Source organism: Hoplias malabaricus, chromosome Y, assembly GCF_029633855.1.
Source record: "Hoplias malabaricus isolate fHopMal1 chromosome Y, fHopMal1.hap1, whole genome shotgun sequence".
Taxonomy (NCBI): Eukaryota; Metazoa; Chordata; class Actinopteri; order Characiformes; family Erythrinidae; genus Hoplias; species Hoplias malabaricus.
In genome coordinates, this window is record NC_089820.1 from 26,052,060 (window position 1) to 26,073,630 (window position 21,571).

The window sequence follows — 21,571 nt, forward strand, 5'->3', positions numbered from 1 at the left end:
TCTACACTCTTTTACTATGTTCTACACTGTTTTACCGTGTTCTCCACTGCTTTATTGTGGTCTACACTGTTCTACACTGTTTTACTGTTTTTTACACTCTTTTACTGTGTTTTACACTCATTTACTATGTTATACACTGTTTACTGTGCTCTAAACTGTTCTACAATGTTTTACTGTGTTCTACACTGTTTTACTGTGTTCTACACTCTTTTACTATGTTTTACACTGTTCTACAATGTTTTACTGTGTTCTACACTGTTGTACACTGTTTTACTGTGTTCTACACTGTTGTACTGTGTTCTACAATGTTTTACCGTGTTCTCCACTGCTTTATTGTGGTCTACACTATTCTACACTGTTTTACTGTTTTTTACACTCTTTTACTATGTTCTACACTCGTTTACTATGTTATACACTGTTTACTGTGCTCTAAACTGATCTACACTGTTTTACTGTGTTCTTCACTGTTCTACACTGTTTTACCGTGTTCTTCACTCTTTTACTGTGTTCTTCACACTTTTACTGTGTTCTACACTGTTTACTGTGCTCTACACTGTTCTACAATGTTTTACTGTGTTCTACACTGTTCTACACTGTTTTACCGTGTTCTTCACTCTTTTACTGTGTTCTTCACACTTTTACTGTGTTCTACACTGTTTACTGTGCTCTACACTGTTCTACAATGTTTTACTGTGTTCTACACTGTTTCACTGTGCTCTACACTGTTTTACTATGCTATACACTGTTCTACATTGTTTTACTGTGCTCTACACTGTTCTACACTGTTTTACTGTCTTCTACACTGCTTTGCTGTGTTCTACACTCGTTTACTATGTTATACACTGTTTACTGTGCTCTAAACTGTTCTACACTCTTATACTGTGTTCTACACTGTTATACTGTGGTCTACACTGTTCTACACTTTTTCACTGTGCTCTACGCTGTTTTACTGTCTTCTACACTGCTTTGCTGTGTTCTACACTCGTTTACTATGTTATACACTGTTTACTGTGCTCTAAACTGTTCTACACTCTTATACTGTGTTCTACACTGTTATACTGTGGTCTACACTGTTCTACACTGTTTCACTGTGCTCTACGCTGTTTTACTGTGCTATACACTGTTCTACACTGCTTTACTGTGCTCTAAACTGTTTCACTGTGTTCTACACTGCTTTACTGTGTTCTACACTGCTTTACTGTGCTCTACACTCTTTTACTGTGTTTTACACTCATTTACTATGTTATACACTGTTTACTGTGCTCTAAACTGTTCTACAATGTTTTACTGTGTGCTACACTGTTTTACTGTGTTCTACACTCTTTTACTATGTTTTACTGTGTTCTACACTGTTGTACACTGTTTTACTGTGTTCTACACTGTTGTACACTGTTTTACTGTGTTCTACACTGTTGTACACTGTTTTACTGTGTTCTACACTGTTGTACTGTGTTCTACACTGTTCTACAATGTTTTACCGTGTTCTCCACTGCTTTATTGTGGTCTACACTGTTTTACTGTTTTTTACACTCTTTTACTATGTTCTACACTCGTTTACTATGTTATACACTGTTTACTGTGCTCTAAACTGATCTACACTGTTTTACCGTGTTCTTCACTCTTTTACTGTGTTCTTCACACTTTTACTGTGTTCTACACTCTTTTACTATGTTTTACACTGTTCTACAATGTTTTACTGTGTTCTACACTGTTGTACACTGTTTTACTGTGTTCTACACTGTTGTACTGTGTTCTACAATGTTTTACCGTGTTCTCCACTGCTTTATTGTGGTCTACACTGTTCTACACTGTTTTACTGTTTTTTACACTCTTTTACTATGTTCTACACTCGTTTACTATGTTATACACTGTTTTACTGTGTTCTTCACTGTTCTACACTGTTTTACTATGCTATACACTGTTCTACAATGTTTTGTTGTGCTCTAAACTGTTCTACAATGTTTTACTGTGTGCTACACTGTTTTACTGTGTTCTACACTCTTTTACTATGTTTTACTGTGTTCTACACTGTTGTACACTGTTTTACTGTGTTCTACACTGTTGTACACTGTTTTACTGTGTTCTACACTGTTGTACACTGTTTTACTGTGTTCTACACTGTTGTACTGTGTTCTACAATGTTTTACCGTGTTCTCCACTGCTTTATTGTGGTCTACACTGTTCTACACTGTTTTACTGTTTTTTACACTCTTTTACTATGTTCTACACTCGTTTACTATGTTATACACTGTTTTACTGTGTTCTTCACTGTTCTACACTGTTTTACTATGCTATACACTGTTCTACAATGTTTTGTTGTGCTCTAAACTGTTCTACAATGTTTTACTGTGTGCTACACTGTTTTACTGTGTTCTACACTCTTTTACTATGTTTTACTGTGTTCTACACTGTTGTACACTGTTTTACTGTGTTCTACACTGTTGTACACTGTTTTACTGTGTTCTACACTGTTGTACACTGTTTTACTGTGTTCTACACTGTTGTACTGTGTTCTACACTGTTCTACAATGTTTTACCGTGTTCTCCACTGCTTTATTGTGGTCTACACTGTTCTACACTGTTTTACTGTTTTTTACACTCTTTTACTATGTTCTACACTCGTTTACTATGTTATACACTGTTTACTGTGCTCTAAACTGATCTACACTGTTTTACCGTGTTCTTCACTCTTTTACTGTGTTCTTCACACTTTTACTGTGTTCTACACTCTTTTACTATGTTTTACACTGTTCTACAATGTTTTACTGTGTTCTACACTGTTGTACACTGTTTTACTGTGTTCTACACTGTTGTACTGTGTTCTACAATGTTTTACTGTGTTCTACACTGTTGTACACTGTTTTACTGTGTTCTACACTGTTGTACTGTGTTCTACAATGTTTTACCGTGTTCTCCACTGCTTTATTGTGGTCTACACTGTTCTACACTGTTTTACTGTTTTTTACACTCTTTTACTATGTTCTACACTCGTTTACTATGTTATACACTGTTTACTGTGCTCTAAACTGATCTACACTGTTTTACTGTGTTCTTCACTGTTCTACACTGTTTTACCGTGTTCTTCACTCTTTTACTGTGTTCTTCACACTTTTACTGTGTTCTACACTGTTTACTGTGCTCTACACTGTTCTACAATGTTTTACTGTGCTCTACACTGTTCTACACTGTTTTACTGTCTTCTATACTGCTTTGCTGTGTTCTACACTCGTTTACTATGTTATACACTGTTTACTGTGCTCTAAACTGTTCTACACTCTTATACTGTGTTCTACACTGTTATACTGTGGTCTACACTGTTCTACACTGTTTCACTGTGCTCTACGCTGTTTTACTGTGCTATACACTGTTCTACACTGCTTTACTGTGCTCTAAACTGTTTCACTGTGTTCTACACTGCTTTACTGTGTTCTACACTGCTTTACTGTGCTCTACACTCTTTTACTGTGTTTTACACTCATTTACTATGTTATACACTGTTTACTGTGCTCTAAACTGTTCTACAATGTTTTACTGTGTGCTACAGTTTTACTGTGTTCTACACTCTTTTACTATGTTTTACTGTGTTCTACACTGTTGTACACTGTTTTACTGTGTTCTACACTGTTGTACTGTGTTCTACACTGTTCTACAATGTTTTACCGTGTTCTCCACTGCTTTATTGTGGTCTACACTGTTCTACACTGTTTTACTGTGTTTTACACTCGTTTACTATGTTATACACTGTTTACTGTGCTCTAAACTGATCTACACTGTTTTACCGTGTTCTTCACTCTTTTACTGTGTTCTTCACACTTTTACTGTGTTCTACACTGTTTACTGTGCTCTACACTGTTCTACAATGTTTTACTGTGTTCTACACTGTTTTACTATGCTATACACTGTTCTACAATGTTTTGTTGTGCTCTACATTGTTTTACTGTGCTCTACACTGTTCTACACTGTTTTACTGTCTTCTACACTGCTTTGCTGTGTTCTACACTCGTTTACTATGTTATACACTGTTTACTGTGCTCTAAACTGTTCTACACTCTTATACTGTGTTCTACACTGTTATACTGTGGTCTACACTGTTCTACACTGTTTCACTGTGCTCTACGCTGTTTTACTGTGCTATACACTGTTCTACACTGCTTTACTGTGCTCTAAACTGTTTCACTGTGTTCTACACTGCTTTACTGTGTTCTACACTGCTTTACTGTGCTCTACACTGTTTTACTGTGTTCTACACTGCTTTACTGTGCTCTACACTGTTCTACTTTGCTCTACAGTGTTTTACTGTGTTCTGCATTGTTTCACTGTGCTCTACACTGTTTTACTGTGTTCTACACTACTGTTCTCTACACTGTTCTACTGTGTTCTACACCGTTTTATTGTGCTCTACACAATTTTACTGTGCTCTACATTGCTTTACTGTGTTTTACACTGTTTTACTGTCTTCTACACTGCTTTACTGTGCTCTACACTGTTCTACACTGTTTTATTGTTTTTTACACTATTTTACTATGTTATACACTGTTTACTGTGCTCTAAACTGTTCTACAATGTTTTACTGTGTTCTACACTGTTTTACTGTGTTCTAAACTCTTTTACTATGTTCTACACTGTTCTACACTCTTTTACCGTGTTCTCCACTGCTATATTGTGGTCTACACTGTTTTACTGTTTTTTACACTCTTTTACTGTGTTTTACACTCGTTTACTATGTTATACACTGTTTACTGTGCTCTTAACTGTTCTACACTGTTTTACTGTGTTCTACACTCTTTTACTATGTTTTACACTGTTTTACCGTGTTATCCACTGCTTTATTGTGGTCTACACTGTTCTACACTGTTTTACTGTTTTTTACACTCTTTTACTGTGTTTTACACTCGTTTACTATGTTATACACTGTTTACTGTGCTCTAAACTGTTCTACAATGTTTTACTGTGTTCTACACTGTTGTACACTGTTTTACTGTGTTCTACACTCTTTTACTGTGCTCTACACTGTTCTACAATGTTTTACCGTGTTCTCCACTGCTTTATTGTGGTCTACACTGTTTTACTGTTTTTTACACTCTTTTACTGTGTTTTACATTCGTTTACTATGTTATACACTGTTTACTGTGCTCTAAACTGTTCTACAATGTTTTACTGTGTTCTACACTGTTCTACACTGTTTTACTGTGTTCTACACTGTTGTACACTGTTTTACTGTGTTCTACACTCTTTTACTGTGTTCTACACTGTTCTACAATGTTTTACCGTGTTCTCCACTGCTTTATTGTGGTCTACACTGTTCTACACTGTTTTACTGTTTTTACACTCTTTTACTATGTTCTACACTCGTTTACTATGTTATACACTGTTTACTGTGCTCTAAACTGATCTACACTGTTTTACTGTGTTCTTCACTGTTCTACACTGTTTTACTGTGCTCTACACTGTTTTACTATGCTATACACTGTTCTACAATGTTTTGTTGTGCTCTACATTGTTTTACTGTGCTCTACACTGTTCTACACTGTTTTACTGTCTTCTACACTGCTTTGCTGTGTTCTACACTCGTTTACTATGTTATACACTGTTTACTGTGCTCTAAACTGTTCTACACTCTTATACTGTGTTCTACACTGTTATACTGTGGTCTACACTGTTCTACACTGTTTCACTGTGCTCTACGCTGTTTTACTGTGCTATACACTGTTCTACACTGCTTTACTGTGCTCTAAACTGTTTCACTGTGTTCTACACTGCTTTACTGTGTTCTACACTGCTTTACTGTGCTCTACACTGTTTTACTGTGTTCTACACTGCTTTACTGTGCTCTACACTGTTTTACTGTGTTCTACACTGCTTTACTGTGCTCTACACTGTTCTACTTTGCTCTACAGTGTTTTACTGTGTTCTGCATTGTTTCACTGTGCTCTACACTGTTTTACTGTGTTCTACACTACTGTTCTCTACACTGTTCTACTGTGTTCTACACCGTTTTATTGTGCTCTACACAATTTTACTGTGCTCTACATTGCTTTACTGTGTTTTACACTGTTTTACTGTCTTCTACACTGCTTTACTGTGCTCTACACTGTTCTACACTGTTTTATTGTTTTTTACACTATTTTACTATGTTATACACTGTTTACTGTGCTCTAAACTGTTCTACAATGTTTTACTGTGTTCTACACTGTTTTACTGTGTTCTACACTGTTCTACACTCTTTTACCGTGTTCTCCACTGCTATATTGTGGTCTACACTGTTTTACTGTTTTTTACACTCTTTTACTGTGTTTTACACTCGTTTACTATGTTATACACTGTTTACTGTGCTCTTAACTGTTCTACACTGTTTTACTGTGTTCTACACTCTTTTACTATGTTTTACACTGTTCTACACTGTTTTACCGTGTTCTCCACTGCTTTATTGTGGTCTACACTGTTCTACACTGTTTTACTGTTTTTTACACTCTTTTACTGTGTTTTACACTCGTTTACTATGTTATACACTGTTTACTGTGCTCTATACTGTTTTACTGTGTTCTACACTGTTTCACTCTGCTCTACAATGTTTTACTATGCTATACACTGTTTACTGTGCTCTAAACTGTTCTACAATGTTTTACTGTGTTCTACACTGTTTTACTCTGTTCTACACTGTTGTACAGTTTTACTGTGTTCTACACTGTTGTACAGTCTTACTGTGTTCTACACTGTTGTACACTGTTTTACTGTGTTCTACACTGTTGTACACTGTTTTACTGTGTTCTACACTGTTGTACACTGTTTTACTGTGTTCTACACTGTTGTACACTGTTTTACTGTGTTCTACACTCTTTTACTGTGTTCTACACTGTTCTACAATGTTTTACCGTGTTCTCCACTGCTTTATTGTGGTCTACACTGTTTTACTGTTTTTTACACTCTTTTACTGTGTTTTACATTCGTTTACTATGTTATACACTGTTTACTGTGCTCTAAACTGTTCTACAATGTTTTACTGTGTTCTACACTGTTCTACACTGTTTTACTGTGTTCTACACTGTTGTACACTGTTTTACTGTGTTCTACACTCTTTTACTGTGTTCTACACTGTTCTACAATGTTTTACCGTGTTCTCCACTGCTTTATTGTGGTCTACACTGTTCTACACTGTTTTACTGTTTTTACACTCTTTTACTATGTTCTACACTCGTTTACTATGTTATACACTGTTTACTGTGCTCTAAACTGATCTACACTGTTTTACTGTGTTCTTCACTGTTCTACACTGTTTTACTATGCTATACACTGTTCTACAATGTTTTGTTGTGCTCTACATTGTTTTACTATGCTATACACTGTTTACTGTGCTCTAAACTGTTCTACAATGTTTTACTGTGTTCTACACTGTTTTACTCTGTTCTACACTGTTGTACAGTTTTACTGTGTTCTACACTGTTGTACACTGTTTTACTGTGTTCTACACTGTTTTACTGTGTTCTACACTCTTTTACTGTGTTCTACCCTGTTCTACAATGTTTTACCGTGTTCTCCACTGCTTTATTGTGGTCTACACTGTTTTACTGTTTTTTACACTCTTTTACTGTGTTTTACATTCGTTTACTATGTTATACACTGTTTACTGTGCTCTAAACTGTTCTACAATGTTTTACTGTGTTCTACACTGTTCTACACTGTTTTACTGTCTTCTACACTCGTTTACTATGTTATACACTGTTTACTGTGCTCTAAACTGTTCTACACTCTTATACTGTGTTCTACACTGTTATACTGTGGTCTACACTGTTCTACACTGTTTCACTGTGTTCTACGCTGTTTTACTGTGCTATGCACTGTTCTACACTGCTTTACTGTGCTCTAAACTGTTTCACTGTGTTCTACACTGCTTTACTGTGCTCTACACTTTTTTACTGTGTTCTACACTGCTTTACTGTGCTCTACACTGTTCTACTTTGCTCTACAGTGTTTTACTGTGTTCTGCATTGTTTCACTGTGCTCTACACTGTTTTACTGTGTTCTACACTACTGTTCTCTACACTGTTCTACTGTGTTCTACACCGTTTTATTGTGCTCTACACAATTTTACTGTGCTCTACACTGCTTTACTGTGCTTTACACTGTTTTACTGTTCTTTACACTGCTTTACTGTGCTCTACACTGTTCTACACAGTTTTACTGTGCTCTACGTTGTTTTACTGTGCTCTACACTGTTCTACACTGTTTTACTGTGCTCTATACTGTTCTACAGTTTTACTGTGTTCTACACTGTTCTACTGAGTTCTATTGTGCTCTACACTGTTGTACTGTGTTCTACACTGTTTTACTGTGTTCTTCACTGTTCTACACTGTTTTACTGTGTTCTACACTGCTTTACTGTGCTCTACCCTGTTCTACAATGTTTAACTGTGTTCTACAATGTTCTACACTGTTTCACTGTGCTCTATACTGTTTTACTATGCTATACACTGTTCTACACAGTTTTACTGTGCTCTATACTGTTCTACAGTTTTACTGTGTTCTACACTGTTCTACTGTGTTCTACACTGCTTTACTGTGCTCTACACTGTTCTACTTTGCTCTACAGTGTTTTACTGTGTTCTGCATTGTTTCACTGTGCTCTACACTGTTTTACTGTGTTCTACACTACTGTTCTCTACACTGTTCTACTGTGTTCTACACCGTTTTATTGTGCTCTACACAATTTTACTGTGCTCTACACTGCTTTACTGTGCTTTACACTGTTTTACTGTTCTTTACACTGTTTTACTGTGCTCTACACTGTTCTACACAGTTTTACTGTGTTCTACACTGCTTTACTGTGCTCTACACTGTTCTACACAGTTTTACTGTTTTTTACACTCTTTTACTGTGTTTTACATTCGTTTACTATGTTATACACTGTTTACTGTGCTCTAAACTGTTTTACTGTGTTCTACACTGTTCTACACTGTTTTACTCTGTTCTACACTGTTGTACAGTTTTACTGTGTTCTACACTGTTGTACACTGTTTTACTGTGTTCTACACTCTTTTACTGTGCTCTACACTGTTCTACAATGTTTTACCGTGTTCTCCACTGCTTTATTGTGGTCTACACTGTTTTACTGTTTTTTACACTCTTTTACTGTGTTTTACATTCGTTTACTATGTTATACACTGTTTACTGTGCTCTAAACTGTTCTACAATGTTTTACTGTGTTCTACACTGTTCTACACTGTTTTACTGTGTTCTACACTGTTGTACACTGTTTTACTGTGTTCTACACTCTTTTACTGTGTTCTACACTGTTCTACAATGTTTTACCGTGTTCTCCACTGCTTTATTGTGGTCTACACTGTTCTACACTGTTTTACTGTTTTTATACTCTTTTACTATGTTCTACACTCGTTTACTATGTTATACACTGTTTACTGTGCTCTAAACTGATCTACACTGTTTTACTGTGTTCTTCACTGTTCTACACTGTTTTACTGTGCTCTACACTGTTTTACTATGCTATACACTGTTCTACAATGTTTTGTTGTGCTCTACATTGTTTTACTGTGCTCTACACTGTTCTACACTGTTTTACTGTCTTCTACACTGCTTTGCTGTGTTCTACACTCGTTTACTATGTTATACACTGTTTACTGTGCTCTAAACTGTTCTACACTCTTATACTGTGTTCTACACTGTTATACTGTGGTCTACACTGTTCTACACTGTTTCACTGTGCTCTACGCTGTTTTACTGTGCTATACACTGTTCTACACTGCTTTACTGTGCTCTAAACTGTTTCACTGTGTTCTACACTGCTTTACTGTGCTCTACACTGCTTTACTGTGCTCTACACTGTTTTACTGTGCTCTACACTGCTTTACTGTGCTCTACACTGCTTTACTGTGCTCTACACTGTTCTACTGTGCTCTACAGTGTTTTACTGTCTTCTGCATTGTTTCACTGTGCTCTACACTGTTTTACTGTGTTCTACACTACTGTTCTCTACACTGTTCTACTGTGTTCTACACCGTTTTATTGTGCTCTACACAATTTTACTGTGCTCTACACTGCTTTACTGTGCTTTACACTGTTTTACTGTTCTTTACACTGTTTTACTGTGCTCTACACTGCTTTACTGTGCTCTACACTGTTCTACACAGTTTTACTGTGCTCTACGTTGTTTTACTGTGCTCTACACTGTTCTACACTGTTTTACTGTGTTCTTCACTGTTCTACACTGCTTTACTGTGCTCTACACTGTTCTACTTTGCTCTACAGTGTTTTACTGTGTTCTGCATTGTTTCACTGTGCTCTACACTGTTTTACTGTGTTCTACACTACTGTTCTCTACACTGTTCTACTGTGTTCTACACCGTTTTATTGTGCTCTACACAATTTTACTGTGCTCTACACTGCTTTACTTTGCTTTACACTGTTTTACTGTTCTTTACACTGTTTTACTGTGCTCTACACTGTTCTACACAGTTTTACTGTGTTCTACACTGCTTTACTGTGCTCTACACTGTTCTACACAGTTTTACTGTGCTCTACGTTGTTTTACTGTGCTCTACACTGTTCTACTGAGTTCTACACTACTGTTCTCTACACTGTTCTACTGTGTTCTACACCGTTTTATTGTGCTCTACACAATTTTACTGTGCTCTACACTGCTTTACTTTGCTTTACACTGTTTTACTGTTCTTTACACTGTTTTACTGTGCTCTACACTGTTCTACACAGTTTTACTGTGTTCTACACTGCTTTACTGTGCTCTACACTGTTCTACACAGTTTTACTGTGCTCTACGTTGTTTTACTGTGCTCTATACTGTTCTACAGTTTTACTGTGTTCTACACTGTTCTACTGTGTTCTATTGTGCTCTACACTGTTGTACTGTGTTCTACACTGTTTTACTGTGTTCTTCACTGTTCTACACTGTTGTACTGTGTTCTACACTGCTTTACTGTGCTCTATCCTGTTCTACAATGTTTAACTGTGTTCTACAATGTTCTACACAGTTTCACTGTGCTCTATACTGTTTTACTATGCTATACACTGTTCTACACTGTTTTGTTGTGCTCTACATTATTTTACTGTGTTCTACACTGTTTTACTGTGTTCTCCACTGTTGTACTGTGCTCTACACTGTTCTACACTGTTTTACTGTGTTCTTCACTCTATTACTGTGTTCTACACTGTTTACTGTGCTCTACACTGTTTTACTGTGTTCTACACTGTTTCACTCTGCTCTACAATGTTTTACTATGCTATACACTGTTTTGTTGTGCTCTACATTGTTTTACTGTGTTCTACACTGTTTTACTGTGTTCTACACTGCTTTACTGTGTTCTACACTGCTTTACCGTGTTCTACACTGCTTAATTGTTCTACACTATTCTACACTACACTGTTTCACTCTGCTCTACAATGTTTTACTATGCTATAGTTAGCATAGTAAGTTAGCAAACTGTGTAGAGCACAGTAAAACAGTGTAAAGAACAGTAAAACAGTGTAAAGCAACATCACCAAAATCAGCCCATGTCTTTCTCAATCTGCTGCCTTCATCTCCATCTCCACTTGCACTTGCTCTCACCGATACATCACCCCTGTTCTCCAACATCTTCACTGGCTTCCTCTTAACATCTTAACTTTGCTCCCTCACACCTCTCTGCTCTTCTTCATGCCTCACACATTCACATTCTCAGGTCTTCCTCAGCCGGCTGCTCCCTCCCTCCAGCCTCCACAGCTCTGGTGATGGAGATTTCTCTAGATCTGCTCCAACTCTGGAACTCTGTTCTCCCTTTAGTCCAACACTCTCTAACTCACTCTATGTTCAAATCAAACCTCAAAATATATCTTTCCTCCCTTAGTTACAATACCCCTATAATGTAGTCTAGTTATGTTTGTTCTGTACTCTTTGTTAGACTATGACTATTGTAAGCATCTTGGAGTTTTGCAAAGTGCTATATAAATAAAATGTATTAATATTCTTCTTATTTTTATTAATATTATTACACCGTTCTACTGTGTTACTTTGAAAACGAAGATGATGAAGGTGAAGATGGTGAAGATAATGAAGATGGTGGTGAAACAAAGGCCTGTATCTAGTGTTAAATCCTGGTAAATGCTGCCCCCTGGTGGCTGATGAGGAGAACGACCCTCTGTTCCAGCCACAATGCACTGGCTGTTTCTTCAATTAGATTTTATTATTTTTTTTACTTTTCTTTAAATATTTGAACAGTTTTGTGTCACGCTGAGTCTCTGGGGTTTTATGTCCCTCTGGATTCCTCTGTCGCTCTACAGCAGGCTTCCTCAAACGCTCCCACCTCACGGCCTGAACAGTGTCTTACAAACACACCGTCACAGGAACTAAACTGTGTAAAATTCTAGAAAACTAAACCTACACAAACGAGCGTTAGACGCGTTTCAGAACCTTAGAGTATAGCTAAAAAAATGTGTGGGTCAAGGAGGGTGTTGTGTGAGTGGAGGTGGGTGATGTAGGTGGAGGTGGTTGTTGTGTGAGTGGAGGTGGGTGATGTAGGTGGTGGTGGTTGTTGTGTGGGTGGAGGTGGGTGATGTAGGTGGAGGTGGGTGATGTAGGTGTAGGTGGTTGTTGTGTGAGTGGAGGTGGGTGATGTAGGTGGAGGTGGTTGTTGTGTGAGGTGGAGGTGGTTGTGTGAGTGGAGGTGGGTGATGTAGGTGGAGGTGGTTGTTGTGTGAGTGGAGGTGGTTGTTGTGTGAGTGGAGGTGGTTGTTGTGTGAGGTGGAGGTGGGTGTTGTGTGAGTGGGTGGAGGATGTTGTGGTGGTTAAAGGAGGGTGTTGTGGGTGGAGGTGGGTGTTGTGTGGATGGATGATGGTGTTTTTGGGAAAGGAGGGTGTTGTGGTGGTTAAAGGAGGGCGATGGAGGTGGAGGTTGGTGTTGTGTGGGTGGTGGAGGGTGTTGTTGGGAAAGGAGGGTGTTGTGTGGGTGGAGGAGGGTGTTGTGGCAGTTAAAGAAGGGTGCTTTCGGTGGAGGTTGGTGTTGTGTGGGTGGAGGAGGGTGTTGTGGTGGTTAAAGGAGGGTGATGTAGGTAGAGGTTGGTGTTGTGTGGGTGGAAGAGGGTGTTGTGGGTGGAGGAGAGTGTTGTGGTGGTTAAAGGAGGGTGATGTAGGTGGAGGTTGGTGTTGTGTGGGTGGAAGAGGGTGTTGTGGTGGTTAAATGAGGCTTTGTGGGTGGAGGAGGGTGTTGTGTTTGTTAAAGGAGGGTGTTGTGGCAGTTAAAGAACGGTGCTTTCGGTGGAGGTTGGTGTTGTGTGGGTGGAACAGGGTGTTGTGGGTGGAGGAGGGTGTTTGGGTGGTTAAAGGAGGCTTTGTGGGTGGAGGAGAGTATTGTGGGTGGTGGAGGGTGTTGTGGTGGTTAAAGGAGGGTGATGTAGGTGGAGGTTGGTGTTGTGTGGGTGGAAGAGGGTGTTGTGCTGGTTAAATGAGGCTTTGTGGGTGGAGGAGGGTGTTGTGTTTGTTAAAGGAGGGTGATGTAGGTGGAGGTTGGTGTTGTGTGAGTTAAGGAGAGATTTGTGGGTGGAGGAGGGTGTTGTGTGGGTTAAAGAAGACTTTGTGGGTGGAGGAGGGTGTTGTGTTTGTTAAAGGGGGGTGATGTAGGTGGAGGTTGGTGTTGTGTGGGTTAAGGAGAGTGTTGTGGGTGGAGGAGGGTGTTGTGTGGGTTAAGGAGAGTATTGTGGGTGGAGGAGGGTGTTGTGGGTGGAGGAGGCTGTTGTGGTGGTTAAAGAAGGTTGATGTAAAAGAGGATGTGATCTGTCCGCAACCCGTTTGGCTGTTCCTGTACCGGTTTAGAAGAAGCTGTTTTGCTCGCCCTAGTTTTCCTGTTACTTGTTTATACTGTTATTTCTATACTTATTTCTGTCTTTATCACTTACTAACCATCCATAGATCTATTTTATAGATTATCTCAACATGATTATTTATTACAGAGGCACAAAAACATCCACCTGCTCTAATTCAACCAAAAGCGGTAGAACTAAAATTTGGGTTACTCAACATAAGATCACTAAACTCAAAAGGAGTCATCGTAAATGATATCATAAGTGATCACACATTCAACGTTTTCTGTCTCACGGAATCTTGGGTTAGACCAAATGAATTTTCAGCACTAAATGAAGCCACCCCTCTAGACTATAATTACGTGCATAGCCCAAGATTATCAGGCAAAGGAGGTGGAGTATGTGTAATTTACCCAAACACCCTAGATATCAGTCTTAAACAATGAGACACCTTCACTTCTTTTGAGGTTCTCTTCACCATTATTACAAACCTGGTCACAAAAAAGGACTCATTTTTATTATGTAACATTTACAGACCACCAGGACCTTACTCAGAATTTCTTAAAGAATTCATTGATTTCGCTGCAAACCTAGCTGTGTGCAATCATAAAGTTATAATTGTAGATTTCAATATCCATTTTGTGAAGGCAGATGACCCACTAAAAAGGCATTTACTTCAATCCTAGACTCTGTTGGTATTACTCAAAATGTAACAGGGCCAACTCACTACTGCAGTCACACTTTAGACTTAGTTCTGACACTTGGTCTAAACATAGACAAAATTAATATCTTACCGCAATCCTCAGCAATCTCCGACCATTCCCTTATTTCATATGAGCTACGTCTTAGCCATAATATATATATGTCCCCTCGCTATTCTACAAAGCATATAATAAAATCATCTACCATCGTACAATTTATAGAAAACCTCCCAGAACTATCAACCCAAGTTCCCACTCCATCAGAACCTACGGAGCTAGATGTACTAACTGATTACTTAGAAAATACCTGTCGATCTACTTTAGAAGTGGCACCACTTAAAAGAAAACGTATTAGACAGAAAAAACTTGCCCCATGGTATAATGATAAAACCCATACCTTAAAACATCACGGAAACTAGAGCGGAAATGGTGATCAACCAAGCTGGAAGTGTTCCATTCTGCCTGGAAGGACAGCCTTATAGAGTATAGAAATGCCCTCACTAAAGCTCGCTCAGCTTATCCTTCGCTGATCTCCAATAATAAAAACAATCCGAGAGCACTGTTTAGTGTGTTTTCCAGAAATACAAAATATCAAGCCGTTTCTGGCTAATTCCAGCAACTCTCACCAGTAAAGATTTTATGGACTTTTTTAATAATAAAATTGAGAATATTAGACAACAAACTCAATCCACAGTATTAAATCTGCCCTGGCTGCCACCCGATGTGACTGTTATAATATAACATAATGTAACTGTAAAAGAAAGACTTTTACCCACTCCCACAGTTAGAACTAGAGATTATCACCTCCACAAACTGTACAACTTGCACACTTGATGCAATTCCCACAAAATTACTTTTAAAAGAAGTACTACCAGCTATTATTAATCCTCTTTTAACTATAGTAAACTCATCGCTTAGCCTGGGCCATGTACCCAAAGCTTTTAAACTAGCAGTTATTAAACCTATGATCAAGAAACCAAACCTTGATGCTAGTACACTGTCTAATTACAGGCCTATTTCAAATCTGCCATTTTTGTCCAGATCTTAGAAAAACTGTGGCCCAACAACTTAGTTCATATCTACATAAGAATCATATATATGAAAAATTCCAATCTGGATTCAGGCCACATCATAGCACTGAGACAGCTCTAGTCAAGATCCCAAACGATCTTCTTCTTGCCTCTGATCAAGGCCACGTATCTCTGCTGGTGCTTCTTGACCTCAGCACAGCTTTCAATACGATAGATCACAATATTATCCTAGAAAGGTAGAAAACATGGTTGGAATCACAGGGACAGCCCTATTATGGTTCAAATCTTACTTAAGGGAACGTTATCAATTTGTAAATGCCACGATTAGAAATGCTTTATCCCTGCAGGAGCAGACACATTAGTACATGCCTTTATTACTTCAAGACTTCACTATTGTAACACACTACTATCAGGACGCACCAGCAGAACTTCAACTTGTTCAAAACACTGCAGCCGGGGTCCTCATTAAAACTAGAGAATTTGAACACATCAGCCCTGTTCTATCATCAATCCATTGGCTGCCTGTAAATTCTGCAATGATTACAAAACTCTGTTATTAACATATAAAGCCCTACATGGGCTTTGTTTGTTAAAGGAGGGTGATGTAGGTGGATGTTGGTGTTATGTAGGTGGAGGAGAGTATTGTGGTGGTTAAAGGAGGGTGTTGTGGGTGGAGGAGGGTGTTGTGTGGTTACCTTGGATGCAGTGCGTCTGTTCTCCGCTCCACCTCCCATTGCTGAGACACACCCGCTGTTCTGCGCCGTGGAGACGGTAACCGTGATTACAGGAGAAGTTCACATTCGACCCAGTCAGATACAGCGTCCCCTCCTTCTGCCCCTGATTTGGTGTAGCCAGCCAACCGCACGACACCACTACACCACACACACACACACACACACACACACACACCATCTCAGTGTTCATACACCACCACACATCATGTGGACTCTGCTGGTCTGTTCTGCTTCTCCACCAGGTAAATCAGGTCCTGGTCCTGGGTTCTGTTTTAGTGGCGGTTCTCTCGTGGTTCTGAGTAGGGACTAAACTGTGGTGTGTAAACCTTGATGAGTGCTGATTGTATTTGTCAGATATTTATCAGAAAACAATAAACACACAGTCTGTGTACACGAGTCTGTAGAAATCCAGAAGGAAAGATTTCATTAATTTCAAAAATTTTACTGGAAAACTGTAAAATAATTCCCTAACAACAACAATTTACAGCTGTGTTCTGACCGGCTCCTTACTCACTACATAGTGCACAGGAATAGGGCGCTGAGTTCAGGAGGGTACTGAAAGATTTCTGATGTGACCTAAGGCAGGTTTACCAATCAGCGCAGTGCATTATGGGTATGTGCTCAGCGCTAGGGTGCATGGGTTCTACAGTACTTAATGTGGTGTATTGTGGGATTGTTCGAGGGCACTGGCTGTGTCCAAAAATGGCTCCCAATATGCGTTGGACAGTGGAAATGTCTGAATTCACTTTGAGTCTAGCACTAACACTAAATAGTGCCCACTCTATAGCACACTACTATCTCAGCGAGATCAAACCTTGTACGGCTAAATGTTTCTGCTCCTCCTAGCAATCACATGGAATACCACAGCAATCTCCTAGCAACATCCTGAAAGCCTCCTGGGATAATGTTGCAGCCAACAAGCAACACTCTGCAGCCAGACCAGATACTGCAGCAAATACCATAGCAATCATGTGGGGTACCACAGCAACCACACTGCAACACCTTAGCAACCAAAAGATACCATAGCACCTACCTAGCAATGCCCTAGCCACCAGCCAATAATTTCATACATCGGTTCTATTAATTATTTTTCTCAGAAGCTAGGTTCTAGATATTTTACATTATGTTTATGACACTTACTGAGTTCTATATCATTTATATTAGGGTTCTCTGACTCTTACCTGGTTCTAGATCCTGTTGGATGATGGTGTACCTGCGGTAGGAGAGCAGAGTCTGGTTCCCCAGTTCTAGACTCCGAGAGATAAGTGTGTCGTATTTACAGAAATGGAATCCTTCTCCAGAACACAGTTCCAACGCCGGACCCAGGAGCGGATCGGACGGATCCTCGGTCACAGAGAAGATCGGAATAAACGAGGGATCGTGCTTCGGAGAAAAATAATATTCTTTCAGCAGGAACTCAGAGTCATACGTGAAGAGAGAGGATTCATTACTGATCGCCCCTGAGAGAGAGAGAGAGAGTGAGAGAATGAGAGAGAATGAGTGAACCGTAAACACAGAGATGGACAGTGTTTCAGTGGGAGTCAGAGCAGTGGACAATGGTGGTGAATGGAACCAGGCAGGACGCTGTGAGACACACTCTCTGTCCTCCATCATCATCATCATTACTCCATAGAGACTCTGTAGACGGTGGAGGAGGAGAGGGAATAAAATGCTGTGTGTGTGTTGGAGATATGGAGACGCCTGTTTTTTTTCACTGGTCCTATTGTGTGTCCGTCAGATTTATTTTCCTGCTGTAGTAGGTGGTTCTAGACCACAATAAAGGGAATGTCTATGATTGTGAGTTAATGCAGTTCTCTCTGTTAGTTTACATTCAGAAGCTCAGCGTTTTTAAGGTGGAGCGGTGTGTGTGAGTAAGAAGCGACTGTATCTTTTAATGTGCAGCGGTGTGTGTGAGTAAGAAGTGACTGTATCTTTTAAGGTGGAGCGGTGTGTGTGAGTAAGAAGTGACTGTATCTTTAAAGGTGGAGCGGTGTGTGCGAGTAAGAAGCGACTGTATCTTTTAAGGTGGAGCGGTGTGTGTGAGTAAGAAGCGACTGTATCTTTTAATGTGGAGCGGTGTGTGTGAGTAAGAAGTGACTGTATCTTTTACGGTGGAGCGGTCTGTGTGAGTAAGAAGCGACTGTATCTTTTACGGTGGAGCGGTGTGTGTGAGTAAGAAGCGACTGTATCTTTTACGGTGGAGCGGTGTGTGTGAGTAAGAAGCGACTGTATCTTTTACGGTGGAGCGGTGTGTGTGAGTAAGAAGCGACTGTATCTTTTAAGGTGGAGCGGTGTGTGTGAGTAAGAAGCGACTGTAGCTTTTAATGTGGAGCGGTGTGTGTGAGTAAGAAGCGACTTTATCTTTTACGGTGGAGTGGTGTGTGTGAGTAAGAAGCGACTGTATCTTTTAAGGTTGAGCAGTGTGTGTGAGTAAGAAGCGACTGTATCTTTTAATGTGGAGCTGTGTGGTTCAGGGAGGTTTGGGGGTGGGGGGGTTCAGGGAGATTCAGGGAGATTCAGGTGGGCCGAGATAAGTTCTGTGCTGCATTGAAGAGCAGACTCTGGACTGAGATAAAACAGTTGTAAACCTGAGGGTTTTTTCAAAGCTGATCACATCTTATTAAAAATGATTTACAGCTTTCACTAAACAGCACCTTCTTCCTGTGAAGAACAAAATGACTTTTACAAAATTCAGATGAAAACTTGCAATTATATACATATTTGTCATTTTTAACTAACTAAATAAAATAAATAAATAAAAAACTAAATATTAAGTTTCGGGAAGAAGATTTTGTTTGATGAAAGCTGTAAATCATTTTTAAAATGTAATAAATTTCACTAAAACACTTTCACAAATCATTTTTACTTAAATCTAAGGCTGTGTCTGAAACAAGGGGAAAGCTCCACTGAGGCAGTGTTCTGAGGGAGGCACAGAGTCGTGTCTGAAATCAATGTTTGTTTAAACGCTGTCTGCTTTCTGCTCTAGTATCTTTATTGTAGTTATTTTGCAGAGTGATGAAGGTCTACCCATGTCCTACCCGTCTGTTTCTAATGCAACTTAGTTACAAACAGCTCAGTGTCAAAACACTGCCCTCTAAAGTCTGACCTGTGACACAGCAAGGCGTTTCAGACCTTTTAGAGTAAATTAAAGAGTGGAAGTCCTCACATGCCACAGCGAAGGCGTATATGTCCTGTGCACTAGCGTTAGCGTTACAGGTGACGGTTCCGTCGGGTTCCGTCAGGTCATCCGCAGCCTGGTCGTTCATTTTACCCAGAAGCCCCACCGTTTGGTTAGAAAAGTCCTGCGGCAGGAGAACCGTTAAGGTCATGGCCTCACCCTGACCTCGGAACTCCAGCCCTGCCCCAGAGGCGAACATCACAGTCACGTTCTGTGGAACCGCGGAGAACACAAACACACCTAGAACACAGAGGAAACAGCACATCAGAATATATCTAGAACACACACAAAACTCTGACAGTGCGGCATGGGGGTGGGGGTGGGGGGGTGTTAAAGGTGTGTTTACCTTTCAGGTCGATCCAGCTCTGCTCCGAAAAGCTGAGCTCTTCCTGGTTCATCAACACCTGCAGGTGATTCGGCCAATCAGAGAGACGCACCTCGATGACATCAGAGTCCTTTTCCTTCATCGCCACCGAACTGAGCCTCGTCGCCATAATGGCCGAGCCTGAAAGAGGAGTTTAAAGAGCACTGAAGCGTTGTTTAAAGCAGTGATCAGGATCTCCTCTGATGCTCTTGTCCACTCTGAGAGTGTTACACTGACCCCTGGTGGCCTGCTGCTGTAGTACGGCTGTTTAAACATGGCCACTGCTGGCCTGTTAGACGCCATCAGAGGTCTGCTAAAGGACATAAAGACTGTGGTGTACGTCCGTAGAGAGAGCGCTGTGTAAGGAGACGGTAATAAAAGCAGGTGATTCATTGTGGCTGTGTTTACCGTTGCGAGCAGTCAACAGCGCTGTCCGGCCCTGAACGGTCAGATTAAAGTGCTCTGAGTGCAGCAGAGTGTACTCTCCTTTGCCATTGAAGGTGTACGACACTCCATCAAATGTCATGAAGTGAGGGTCACCCAGCACAGAGGCTGCAGGACGTAAAACATTGTAATTACATCACAAAACAAACAAACAGGATATAAAAGTAGTCTGTACCTGCTAAGGGGGAGGGAGGAGGGGGTTTTTACCTGCTCGTGGAGGGCGGTAGGTCCTGCAGTCGCTGGACGGTCGGTGGGTGAAGTAATAGTGACAGTTCTCTGACCACAGGCAGCAATAGTAGAAGCTGATGACATCATATTTCCAGTGAGACAGTCCCGGGACTCGGGGGGGCCTCAGGTACGGGGGGGCGCCCCAGTCGTGTCCTCTGTCTGGAGTACTGCCCCCAATCGAATCTCCTGTCAGAATCTGAGCCCCAGTTCTGTCATAGCAACACTGCTGACCAGCGCCATACTGAGGACTGTCCAGGAATTACACAACAACAAATAAACACTGTCACATTCCTCTCAAATCCCAGGTCGTCCACCAGGCTAAGGTTGGGTGGTGTTTGTTACCTGGCCTGTATTCCTCTTACACAGTGGACAGCTCTGTGGTGGTGAGAATGATTGTGTTTTTTTGGTGTTGTGTGGTGTTTGTGTGAGGTTGGGTGTGTTTGGTACCTGGCCTGTATTCCTCTGACACAGTGGACTGCTCCAGGGTGATAAGTACAAACGCTGCCCTTCTCGATGTCACAGCCATAATCCGTCTGCACAAACAGCGAAACACACACCAAAGAGCGCTACACACATCTCTACGCAACCTTAAAACACTCAGCTCACTGCTTCTTCACTCAGGTCTGGGTAGTCTTTGGGTGGTGTTTTGTTGTTATTTGGCATTGTTTGTTTGCTGGTGTTGGGTGGTGTTTTGTTGCTGTTGGGTGGTGTTTGGGTGTGGTATAGGTGGTGTTAGCGTTATTTGGGTGCTGATTTGTTGGTGTTGGGTATTTTTATTTTGGTGGTGTTTTTGGGTGTTGGGTGGTGTTTCTTTCGTGTTGGTTGTTGTTTCTTTGGTGTTGGGTAGTGTTTTGTTGCTGTTAGGTGGTGTTGTGGTGTATGGGTGGTGTTTTGTTGGTGTTCAGGTGGTGTTTCTTTGGTGTTGGGTGGTATAGGTGGTGTTAGTGTGTTATTTAAGTGGTGTTGGGTAGTGTTTTTGTGTGGTATGGGTGATGTTGTGATTTATTGTTGTTAGGTGATACCTTGGTGGTGTTTTACTGCTTTTGTGTGGTGTTGTGTGGTGTATGGGTGGTGCTTCGGTGTGATATAGG

The 21,571-nt window shown here is 40.3% G+C and overlaps 1 protein-coding gene across 1 annotated transcript in view; it reads right to left on the reverse strand.

Moving 5' to 3' along the window:
* Positions 1 to 21,571, reverse strand: part of LOC136677838 (sushi domain-containing protein 2-like) — a 117,401-nt gene that overhangs the window by 7,260 nt on the left and 88,570 nt on the right. The window contains exons 7-13 of the mRNA XM_066655504.1: positions 20,928 to 21,013; positions 20,460 to 20,728; positions 20,217 to 20,360; positions 19,791 to 19,949; positions 19,433 to 19,684; positions 17,448 to 17,726; positions 16,228 to 16,404 (exon numbers count right to left, since the gene is read on the reverse strand). Of these exons, the coding sequence (XP_066511601.1) occupies positions 16,228 to 16,404; positions 17,448 to 17,726; positions 19,433 to 19,684; positions 19,791 to 19,949; positions 20,217 to 20,360; positions 20,460 to 20,728; positions 20,928 to 21,013 (1,366 nt within the window). The remainder of the gene's footprint in view (positions 1 to 16,227; positions 16,405 to 17,447; positions 17,727 to 19,432; positions 19,685 to 19,790; positions 19,950 to 20,216; positions 20,361 to 20,459; positions 20,729 to 20,927; positions 21,014 to 21,571) is intronic.